Raw genomic sequence first — 12,144 nt, forward strand, 5'->3', positions numbered from 1 at the left:
TTGTTTTACAACTACAACACTTTGTTTTACAACTACAAAACTTTTTTTTACAAGTGCACAAATTTGTTTTACAACTACAACACTTTGTTTTACAACTACAAAACTTTTTTTTACAAGTACAAAACTTTTTCTTCTCACGGCGGAATATTACTGCCAAAAGTCACGTGACTGGAATATTACTGCCAAAAGTCACGTGACTGAGTCACGTGACTTTTGGCAGTAATATTCCGCCGTGGTTGTGCTCATACACACTCACACATGCTCACTCACACATGCTACACGGCAGCAGGGGGCGCTACTGAGTCCATTGGGAAGACGGGAGGCTGAGCAGAGCATGGAACAGCTCTTGCCAGTCTGATGACAGGTGTTTCTAGTGATCCAGCGATCTGTTACCCGAACTCATTTCACAATGAGCGGCCAACAGGTGAGTTTGTTGATTTCTCTGGTGAAAAAGCCAATGTTAACTCGACTAAGTTACTGTTTCATGAGTATCAGCAGACTGCAGGAGCTAGTTTACAACAAGCTAGGCTAATTTTCGTTTTGGTTCTGATTTAGGATGAGGACTAAGCTACCGCCCCAGTTGAGCATGTCTTAATAATTAGATTGTCCCTCAGCCAGAGAATGCTTACCTGCACCGACCAATTTACATATTGAGTGATTCAATGTTTATAAAAACGTTGTGGTTGAAAGCCGCTGTGTAAATTACACATATCCATGAGGTCTCCACCAAGACACTCCTATTGTTTATTGTTGTATTGGAGAGTGCCCGCTTTTTACAAAGATAACTCAATAACTATCACAGCTGTTGGAACTAGGGATGGGTATAGTAAAGCTTTTATTGGTAGGCCTACTACTACTCTTACCGATACTGCTTATCGATCCGGTACTTCAACTGTATTTGTATTGGTACTTTTTGTATACCACTACCATTCAGAGGTAAATGTTGTACTTCTACTCCACTACAGTTCAGATGTACATGGTGTACTTTTACTCCACTACATGTATTTAATACCTTTAGTTACTTTACAGATGTGGATGAATGATGTGAAATATAATCAAGTGTTAAATCAGACTTTAGTTCCACCTGGAGTAAATTCACAAGCTACCCTGCAGTATACAAAGTCATTCAAACTAGCTGCACCTTTACCAGCTTTGAGAACACTTTCATGATCAATCATTATAAAACATATCATATATATTATTCTGAAATGGACCAATCTGCACAATGACTACTTTTACTGTCGCTACTTTCACTATATTTTGATGATAAGACTTTTATACTTTTACTTGTAACAGAGTAAGATAATACATAATCTATAATGTGTGTAAGATAATGTGCAAAATGTGTGTTTTAGTTAGGGATTTTGATATCATCTGTTTAAGTTCTCTCACTTTACAGATACAAACGTGTTCTTTGCTCAAAACTGCTTTTAAGCTAATTCAAAAAACACATTATACTGTTTTATTTATTCTTGTTTGTATGTATTTGTTTCCAGAAGCCAGAGTATGCACACATAGAAACTGCTGCACGGAACTTGCTGTCTCTTTTAACAGCAACAGTCAGCCAAGGGCAGGTTCAGGATCAAGGCCAGCCCCAGGTTCAGGTTCAGAATCAGGGCCAGTCTTCCAGCCAGGGAACTAGTCAGGAGTTGAGAGTGAGGCCGGCCAATGCAGGAGATGGCAAAGTTAGAAAAATTACAATGTTGCTACAATGTATAAAGTATGGTTGGTAGTTAAGATTGTGTATGACATGCCTTTCAATTTTCTTTCCAGGTCTTTTCCAGGTCTCTTCAGAAGAGAGCGAACCAGTGGCAAACGTAGATTTCCTGCGCCACTGAGAACAGTTTCAGCCACATCCACAAAGACCCTTAATGTACAGTTTTATTTGCTCCCAAAACCCGTTAGCAGAACTCCACAAGGGATTCAGGAGCTCAGGCTGTTGATGGCAGGCCTAGGTAAACGCCTTATAGCATTGCCTGAACAGAGCAACCATGCAGAGGTGACCATTAAAATAATTATATTTCATTAAGAGGCTAGCCATGGTAATTTAATACGATTTGTAGTGCTAATGTTTTGTTTTTTGTCCTTGTTGTATATTGTCTTCCTACTAAGATTTCAACATTTCTTTCGGCTGAATACCCGAAACTGGAGACTTTGACTGGTGGATGGCTAATTTATAAAGCATCGGGTAAGCAGATTCAGCATTATTTAAAAATGGTGTCACACAACTATAATGGGTTGAGATTTTAAACTCCATTTTTGTTTTTATGTTTTAATCAATGTTGAAAACAAATACAAATAAATTGATGTATGCTCACTTCCCACTTTCAAAAATACTGAAGGAGGAAGTGGCCAGAGAAAACTTTCTGTGATCCCACCCGAGTCCGAAGGCTACACAGCAAAAATGCTAAAGGGCATTTCAAATAATGGAAAACACACGCTTTTCGTTATTCCACTTCAAGAGGAACTAGACACCACGCCTCTTCCCGCTGATGCCCCTGAGTTCAGCAAAATGCCTACATCTCAATGCAGGACCTGTGGAGAAACGTTACCCCTACAGTTTCTTGCTCTACATGTTGAGTCTTGTAGCAAGTCTGCAGAAGATACTGAACAAGTAGGTTTTTTCTTTACATGAGACCTTGCTGAGCTAAAGCACCTTGTTCTTGAATCTTTTTTTTCAGTGAGTGCATATCCAAACTATAGTATTGTCATATAACGTTTGTAAATCTGATCCACTTAACAGGAAATTGATGAAGATTCAGATGAAAAGCAAGACCATGATGATCAAGACAATAGTAAGTGTGAATACACTTTCATGACACAAAAAAATAAAACTTAACATAATTCTATGCTACACTCATCAATGATAATATATAACTTCACTTGTGGTGTACTTATTCATATAATAATTGTTCTAGTCATTAGTCTGATCTGCTTCCTTCTATGTCTTTCTTATTTGTTTCCCAGTGACCACAAAGTTGTTGTTGAAATGTTTCCTCTGCTTGCGCAGATCATTTATATTTGAAATTTCAGAGCCGTTGTCAGAGTTATTTTGGCTTCATTTTTCTTTCATTGCTACACCTGTATTAAACTAATGCTACTCACTGTATTTTTTCAGCTTCCCCAGTCGCGAGTGAGAAAGAGTGTCCCATATGCCAAGTAGTGTACCCTGCTGACATCATCGAGATGCATGCCAGTGCCTGCGTTGAGAGGTATATTGTTGTCCTGTATAGTTTAGCCTTGAGGCTTAACAAATGAGCCTTTTTTCATCAGATGCATACAAGTTCACATATCCAGTAATCATAGATAACTGTTTGAATTTGAACTGTTTCAAAGTTTGAATTCTTCTTTCCTTAAAATTACACAAAATATGCTGAGCATTTAACATGGTTACTAATGAGTATAAATATTTCACATTACTCCAGGCTGTTGTGGAAAACAATACTTTATGGGAAACAATAAAGTCAAAGTTTTGCCGTGGCCTCACCGATCTCTAGACTTGAGTATAATAGAAAATCTCTATTTCACCATGCAATCTGAGATAGCACACATATGTACAACTTAAAGGGACCGCTAAAAGACAGAGGACATGCAGGTCGTTCCAGAATTTATAAAGTGGAGGAAAACATCAGAACTTGGAGTATTTTCATTATTTCCCTACAGCTTTAGACCACTTTTGAATTTAACTTTGGACTCAATTGTACATGTGTAATATTTCAATATGGAGAATATTTTGTCTTTGAGGACATCAACTCTGGAAGGGCTTTCGTATGGTGGCGCCGGAGTGGATGTAGAGGCATTGGAAGAACCATCTGCCACATCTTCACAGATGACACCATGGCAAAATCAGCCAACAAGTTCTGCCGGACCCTCTAGACCTGCCAACACAACTGAAGGTGTGTTGTGTATTGTAACAACCTGCTAGTGGTCCTAGTTTAAAACCTTTGGTTTATTGCTTTTGACATTTTGAAATCTTTATTAAATTATAGATTGGAAAACTATACCAGACCCAGCCAGGGCTGCTCGGTTGTACAGAGAAACAATGCTGGACATTCATGCATCAGGGAAGCCGCTGCGTTTGCATGTTAACCTGGGAGACAGCATCTCAGACCAAGAAATGGCTTTCATTGCATTTTACAAGGCACGCAATGTAGAGTGGGCAAATCCTATGCAATGCAGACTTGAAGGTTTGCCCTTTTTGTTTTAGTGCAGTTGTTTTTTTTACAAATAAATACCCAGAATATTTACATTTCTTATAATTGCTAGGTGATCCTGCAATCGGAGAGGGAGTGAACCGCTACTGGTTTTCCAGAGTGATGCAGAAGCTGAAAGAGGGTTTTAACTTGAACTTTGGTAGGGTGTTTTATATATATGTTGAAGTGTGTTCATGCTGCAATATTCCTAATCCATCTATAATTTATCCAATAAAAACATATTTAAGATACGATCAGACCTACATATATATTTTAATGTATTTTATTCTGTACAACCACAGAATTGCTGAGTAATATAATACATGATCATTGTTCCACGGATTTTTTCTGTTTGCACAGGAAATTGCTGTGTCACAAGGCTGTTCGATGGAGAGCCAGACCACCTTGTGCCTTCATCGTCTGCATTCTTGGTTGAGAGTGACCTTTTTCTGATGGTGGGCAGAATCATTGGCCATTGCTTCCTGCATGGAGGTCCTGCACTGACAGGCCTAAGCCCAGCTGTTGTTCATATCCTGTGTGGAGGCACAGCTGAAACTGCCACCATTAGCATCCGTGACTGTCCAGACATGGATCTAAGGGAGAAAATCCAGATAGTGTGTATTCTGCAAATTGCACATGATTCATATTTGAACACATTTTAGATTTGGTTTAAGTGTGTCCATATTGTGTCTTTAAGCTCGAAGGGAACTCCGAACTCTCAGCTGCTGAGAAGGAGAGTGTGAACACCTTGTGTCTGGCATGGGACCTTCCTGTGATGTCTAACGACAAGCGGCGATGGCTCTTTGAGAGACTTCTTTATCATGCGGTATTGAATACTGTTGAAACTATTAAACATATTGTATGACACTTTTATCCCACTGAAGGTATAAAGATTTGTTTTTGTATTTTATCTCAACAGGTAATTGGACGAGCCATGAGGCAAATCAGAAAAGGACTCAAAGACACTATGCTGTGGCCCCTCATTAATCAACGTCCAGATGCAGCTCCAATTCTTTTTCCACAGGAGTCAAGTGCTGTGTTGACCCCAGAGGTAAATACGTCTAATAAGACCGGTAGTATTGATCATAGCTGGAAATGAAGTGTTCAATCAGAAACATTTTCCAAACTGCAGAAAAATTATTTATTCCAGATGGCTTGTCTGTGTGATGTTTTTGTATGTAGAGCATTCTTGACCGCATCAACTGGCCGACCATGATTGACGTTGGTGATGATGATGATGAATGCTCTTTGGAAGATAAGAGCCGTGTCACAGGATACCTTCGTCGCTTCATTCAAGATGGTATATTTCCTTCATGCAATGATTGATGCATGTACTGTATGTATGTTTTAAGTGTAATGCATTCACATGTGTTCTCATTATCCACTTATCTATCCTAGTCGAAGAACAAACGTGTCATATTAGTTACAATGTAGTCTACAACACCAGATCTGAGTCTTATCTTTCTAGCCTTATCAAACAGATTAAAGAGTCAGAGCACCTTAATATTGATTTGTGCAGTGTATTTAATCCAAATCCAAATGTATTAGATTTCAGCCACCCTTCTTCCCAGTACCTGACACAAGAATTGTAGTTGGTTTTGTTCTTGTGCGAAATGTGTATCAAGTGCAGCATTCTCCTTTACTGCAAGCATTTATGTATTTATATATTGTTTTTTTCTGCAGCATCCAGTGATGAGTTGAAGGAACTTGTAAAGTTCTGGGTTGGATGGGAGGCTCCTTCCAGTACCCTCACAGTGGAGGTGATTAACGGTGGCCTACCAAAGTCATCCACATGCTTTGAAACAATCCGTATTCCTGCCCACTACCAAGACTACCCAACATTCAAGAAAGAGTTGATGGCGTGTCTCAGCACAAATGACACTGGATTTGGGCTGGTGTAAATGTTGTTAGCAAAATGTGTGACTGTTATACCACAGCTTGTACCTAAAGCTATAGTCAACTGTTCAATGTTCTTGTTTGCTCAGTTCAGATAATTTTACCTTACTCAACATGTCTGTTGCAAGTGTATTGTGCTTTTACTGTAAGCCTAGAAGGTGTTGGACATACTGGACAGTAGCTAAATAAATGTCTGAGCCATGTGATTGGGACTGTGCCAGGGGATTTATGGCTGCCCCCAGTGCTGCCTCTTGTTGATGGCTCAACAAATGGCCTGTCTCAGGAACAGTGACCCCATGGTGTGGATCATCAGGCAGGCCACTGTCCTCCCAGTCAAGATGAGGGAGGTATAATTCCTAAAAGAAAGATACCAGAATGTGATACATGAAAACCAGTTGCAGATTTAAACTAAAACAAATAGTTAAAAAATAACTTAAATGTCCAAATGTGAAATATATATACTCACTAGTAAGACATGAGCATGCAAAATATTCTTGTGTGCAGGAGTTTTGTTTGTTTGTTAGAGCAAGGGTGTACTGTAACAATTTTCAGGTTATGCCCGAACAAGTTGATTTTCATTGTGGACGACAAATAAAAAGATTTTTGCCCTAGGGACCCAGATATTATAAGATACTGTATGTTTAGTATTACATTGTATGTGATATACTTGAATAGTTCAAACCATGTTGAAATATTCCCATACATTTTTTATCATAATAGATGGCACGATGATGCCCCCTTTACCTCCACATTTTCTGGTTCTGCCACAGGATGCTGGATGCTTCCCATGTGCCACAACTGATTAGGAGTTAAGTTTCCCTCAGTACTGAGTGGGTGGTTATCACAACCACCACAAAATATATCAAGACTAGCTTGTAGTCTGGGCAGAAAAACGTAATGACAACTGAAGAGGTGTGCAAAGTTTGACAGGTCAAGCAAACCATCATCCTCTAGCGAGTGCAGCGCGTTGTAGAATACGTTGGTCACAGCACACCACACGTCCCTCCAGAGGCGTTCAATTCTGGAAGGATAGTTTGTAAGATATGGTTTACATACATTTATGCTTTATTATTCCATGTTTTTTAACCAGTGATGGAAGTTAAAACACAGTGCTGAGATATCAATTCAAGTAATAATGATGTTGCATGATACAAAAAGAAAAACTAGCTTTGATATATAGAAGTGCGACTGAACCTGCCTTTGGTTGTGCACACTCTTTCCAGCGATGAAACTGGACCTTCCTGTTCCCCTGACAGAGAACATCAGCCGTGCAATGTCAACGTTCTCAACTCCGTGATCTGCTCTTACCCTACCAAATTAATAGCATTTATAGTGCGTGATTAAATGTGGTCCAAACCATTTTATCTTCTCTTTGTCTTTAAATGATCTTTATAAACATATCATATAGACACACTATTATAAAAGCCAACAAAAACATGATAATCATGAAAACCTTTTCAGTTCTTTACTCTTTAGTTACAAATTGATGTTCCATACTTGTCCATGAACACTCTGAGTCCCTAATCTCTGTTATTCTAAGTTAAATTTACATTTGTCAAATTGACAAATATGGGGTGTCAAAATGTAGTCTTGACTTCTGTCTCAAGTTGACATGAAAGGACCCATGTATTGTCACTTACCTTAATGGAAATCCATATCTGTCCACTGATTTCTGAAAGAAGGCAAGGGCTGTTGAGGCCAGATTGTTGTTTGCTGCACCCAGGAACATGATCTAAAAAGTTAAATAAAAAAGGATGTAAACGTATCCTTTTATAGATGTCTCGTTTAATGTTTTTCTTTTTTTATTGAATCATACCTTTCTTGAAAAGCCATCAATACCACCAAATATGACAATGTTGTACCTGATTAAATGAAAGAAACTATAATAAGACACATATTTGGGCTGAACAATTATTAAACATTCAAATAAAAATGTGGCCTACAATTTTGGTCAATATTGTGTTACAAATGGAATTATACACACCGAATCAGCTTGTGGTTGGTGTCAATGTGCATCAGGGATTTGGGACCAGGAACTGAGTAGGTGCGACGCACAATACACCCTAGCTGGTTCATTCGGAAAAGGATGCCTACAGTGTCCACACGGTGCATGGAGGCCCGAACCCTCTCCCACTGGACTCTGAATCCTCTGGACTGCAAGGTTCCCTTAACCAGGCGGTACCCAGCATGAGGCATGTCTTTTTTAATGTCAGTTACCAAATTGTCTAACTCTGTATCTGAACAGGTGCTATAGAGTGCTCTGACAGAGAAGGCAGACTCTGACATTCGTCTGTAAATAGTACGAGTGGACACTCCCATTAGGTTAGCAATACAGGGCACTGGAAGACCCAGGTCAAGAAGATGTAACAGGGAATCTGGAGATAAATCAAATCTTGGACGCCCAGTGACTCCATGGGTAACCTGAACTAATACTTTGGGGACCCTATTTTGTCTTTCCTCAACAACCAACTTGTGTAGCTCTGTGAGTGCATCTACAATAGCCTTTGGGATGAGAACCTGATTAGAGAGAGCACTAAAAAGAACAACCTCCTGAGAACAGACAAACTCAAGGTAATCGATGTCAAGTGGCTGCTGACGGACAACATGTAGAACTCGTGTATGGAGCCTCTCCAACATGCTTTGTACGAGCAATTCCTAGAGATAGAAGAAAAGGATGAACAAGTGTGAGGTGAAGCATTTTGGTAACTTAGATATTTAACCATGGCGGGTAAGCAGGGGTTGAATTGGGTACACATTAAGTTTATTTTCAGTTTTCATTGTAAATATACCCACATAAGAGAACCCAATTTAACCCCTGCTGATAAGTTTCTATATTCTATGTGATATTGGCAGATAACCAATATGAAATGTGTACCTGGTGGTCAGTGGCGGCTGGTGGAAAATATTTTAGGTGGGGCTGTGGAGATGGTGATCAAACAATACGAGAGGGGTCCGGGGGGATGCTCCCCCGGTAATTTTTTTTTGAGAAAAGACCCCTTAAATCATGACTTCTGGTGATGTTAGAGCGGGGGGGAGAAGGACAATTTGAGGCTTAAAAATATGAGAAGACTGATCAATACCTCCATAACTTCAGTGTGGTTAGCTATGAATCTTCCAAAACTTCCAAACACCTTGTCCTGGACATAGTTTCTACAGCATAAACTGTGCAACAGTACAGTAGGCCCACACAAACTGCAGAACACCGGGGCTTTGGGAACACTGATTTAATTCCCATTTAACCTGTTAAGGGGCTTTTTTCCCCTGTTTTTTTTCTCACGAAACTGTGTCTCAGGGCTTCTTAAAATGTAATAAACTATTCATGTGTCCTACTCAGAGGAAACGCATCTAACTGATGATATGAACCATGTTTACCGAAACAAAACACAAGTCTCACAAGAAGCGTCTAAATGAGCCCTGAGCGAAAAAATGCTAACGCACTCTAGGTATAAATCAATCGATATACTTATCGGATATGCACAAACAAGTTTACAAGCTGAGATTCCACATATTCTAGAAATATAAGTATCATCACTGAGCGATCAGAACTCGCGAGTCGCGACAGGGGAAGCAAATACAGACATCACAAGACGTAGCTTTAGGTAGCAAAACATGGAGATATGCTCACCTTTTGCAGAATAACAATTCTGATCAAAAACGAGAAAAACGCAGCTGATGGTTAATCCATAGGTTAATCCAATGTGTCTGTCACTTTGAAAAATGATTGATGATCCATAATTCAATTTTTATGTCAAAAACGGAGTTTTCATTAGCTGCTTAGTTAGTAGCTTCCAGAGTGTATGACAGCTTCCTGTTTTGTCTCCTTGGATACGAGTCCAAACAACTCACAGACTGCACCGGGCGCTCACGTAGGAGCCCTGTGACCATCATATTTGACGACGCTGATTGGCTGAAATTATGTTTTCGCGGCATAGTTTACACGTTACAGATAGCAACAGTCAGCTGCTAGTGGCTGCTGCTGCACTGGTTGAGGGCTCCTCTCTTAGCGCCCAGACGAGAGAAGGTACACGGGCAAGGCCAGGCAGGAAACACAATTGTAAACGAGATTTTATTGTAGATTATACATTTTACTGATACCAATTATATAATATTTACCTTGTTCATTAAAAATAAAAATAAAAATATATATTTTTTTTTAAATATATTTTTTATTTTTATTTTTATTTTTATTTTTATTTTTTAATATGGGAAGAGGTGGGGCGGCGCCCCTAGCGCCCCTATGGACCGGCCGCCACTGCTGGTGGTCCACTATCTGCATAAAGTGTTAGTGCCCTCTGTTTAGTTTGAAAACAGTTTAAGTTATAAATTGGGTAATTTGCACACCCTATTTGAACTGACACTAACACTGAACCAATAGGATCAAACTATCTGACGTCACGGTTGGCGCCACATAGTAGCTTGTGGGCAAAACACAGGCAGCACCAACACAATACTGTTTAAAAATGATTGGAACACAAGCAAATAGAAGACTATAACTATGGTGCTAATCGGGTGGTATAGTAGAATAAGCAAATACATGTTAGACGAGGCAACAAACGATCATTTCACAGATTTTCTCATAAAATCACAGAATCCCTGTCTTTAGCGGTATGGTTATTACAGACTTTTCAACTAACCACAAAGACTTGTCTCATTCATGTAGTCTACTGATGGCTATATATATATATATATATATATATATATATATATATATATATATATATATATATATATATATATATATATATATATATATATATATATATTTATGTATTTATTCATTTACATATATGTTTACAAGAACCGATTACTAAAGAAAATAAAAAAACGAAAATTAGCCAAGCTTGTTGTAAACTAGCTCCTGCAGTCTGCTCATACTCATGAAACAGTAACTTAGTTGAGTTAACATTGGCTTTTTCACCAGAGAAATCAACAAACTCACCTGTTGGCCACTCATTGTGAAATGAGGTCGGGGTTGCATTCGAATAGTCCATTTAGCTTAGGAACCTTCCTAACGGAGTGAAATGACCCGGAAGTCCCTCAGTGGCAGCCATGATAAGTGCCGTTCGAATTCTCTAAATTAAAAGGAAAGGAGGTTTCAAACTTCCTTTATAACCTCCTTTAGCCTAGGAACCACTGGACCTCCCTAACCGAAAGGAGAGGAGAAAATGCTGCCCCACAATGCCTTGCGGCCGCAGCATTTGCCGTCACACAACAGTCGGCCGTTCACGGAAACAACCGATTATGAACGAGAAATGATATCATGAAAGTTACGGTGCTTATTAAGCATTTTAAAACGTATGTGGTAAGTTGCCAAAGTGCTTTGTTTTGAACGTTCATCAGTATTATAATCAAAAAGAGAAATATGAACGTTAGTTTTTACTGAAATGATCAAATAAAGTCAACATTTCACAGTCTTTACTGAGCTGTGTGGGGTTTGTTCAACTTTTAAAAGATGTTTGAATGGTGATATACACAGTGATAGATGTTAAGGACTAACGTTTATAATAAATACATTTGTATTGATTTTAAGATCTTTTCATACAATCATATGTATTGGGATCATTTGTATTAATGTGGACCGGAGGGAGAGGGTGACGAGCATAAGTTTCACTTTCCTTTTTTATTTCAATTCCAACTTTGGTCATGAAGAATATGTTTCTCTGTTGTCCCCGTTCATAAAGCATAAAACAACAGCATCAGAGCACGGTGCAGAGTCTCTAGATGAGTTTACAGTAGTCCCTCGTTCTTATTAAACATCCATGTTGTAGTCCGCTGTATAGAAAACTGTAGTTTCCATAGTTTCCCCACAGCAGCAGGCGCACATTTATGACCTCTGCTGGCGCATCATAAACACGTCGGATAGTGAAAGTGCAGTCGGATTCTCTAAAGTGCCGCAGTCTCTTCTCCTAAATCCTTTTGAATTCTCCTATCCACTATCCCTTAACCCCATGACGTTTCACTCCGAGGTCAAGGAATAGACGATAGGGTTAGAACTTAGGAGCTGTTTTTTTGGAGTATTCGAACGCAACCCGGGTATCAGATCTTCTTCTTCTTC

At 39.1% G+C, this 12,144-nt stretch overlaps 1 protein-coding gene across 2 annotated transcripts; it reads left to right on the plus strand.

The window, feature by feature from the left end:
• Positions 1 to 283: 283 nt before the first annotated feature.
• On the plus strand, positions 284 to 6,710 carry LOC117492869. 2 transcript variants are annotated; one of them, XM_034143285.1, is made up of 14 exons: positions 284 to 424; positions 1,774 to 1,999; positions 2,113 to 2,188; positions 2,343 to 2,614; positions 2,744 to 2,795; positions 3,119 to 3,212; positions 3,745 to 3,896; positions 3,990 to 4,187; positions 4,267 to 4,353; positions 4,554 to 4,807; positions 4,891 to 5,019; positions 5,113 to 5,244; positions 5,376 to 5,493; positions 5,877 to 6,710. In XM_034143285.1, the coding sequence occupies exons 2-14, from the start codon at positions 1,943 to 1,945 to the stop codon at positions 6,092 to 6,094; spliced, it is 1,839 nt and encodes a 612-aa protein (XP_033999176.1). In that variant the 5' UTR covers positions 284 to 424; positions 1,774 to 1,942; the 3' UTR covers positions 6,095 to 6,710. The 2 variants fall into 2 exon arrangements, with proteins under 2 accessions (XP_033999176.1, XP_033999177.1); XM_034143286.1 differs by lacking the exons at positions 3,990 to 4,187; positions 4,267 to 4,353.
• Positions 6,711 to 12,144: the final 5,434 nt, after the last annotated feature.

This window comes from Trematomus bernacchii, unplaced genomic scaffold (genome assembly GCF_902827165.1).
Source record: "Trematomus bernacchii unplaced genomic scaffold, fTreBer1.1, whole genome shotgun sequence".
Classification (NCBI taxonomy): Eukaryota; Metazoa; Chordata; class Actinopteri; order Perciformes; family Nototheniidae; genus Trematomus; species Trematomus bernacchii.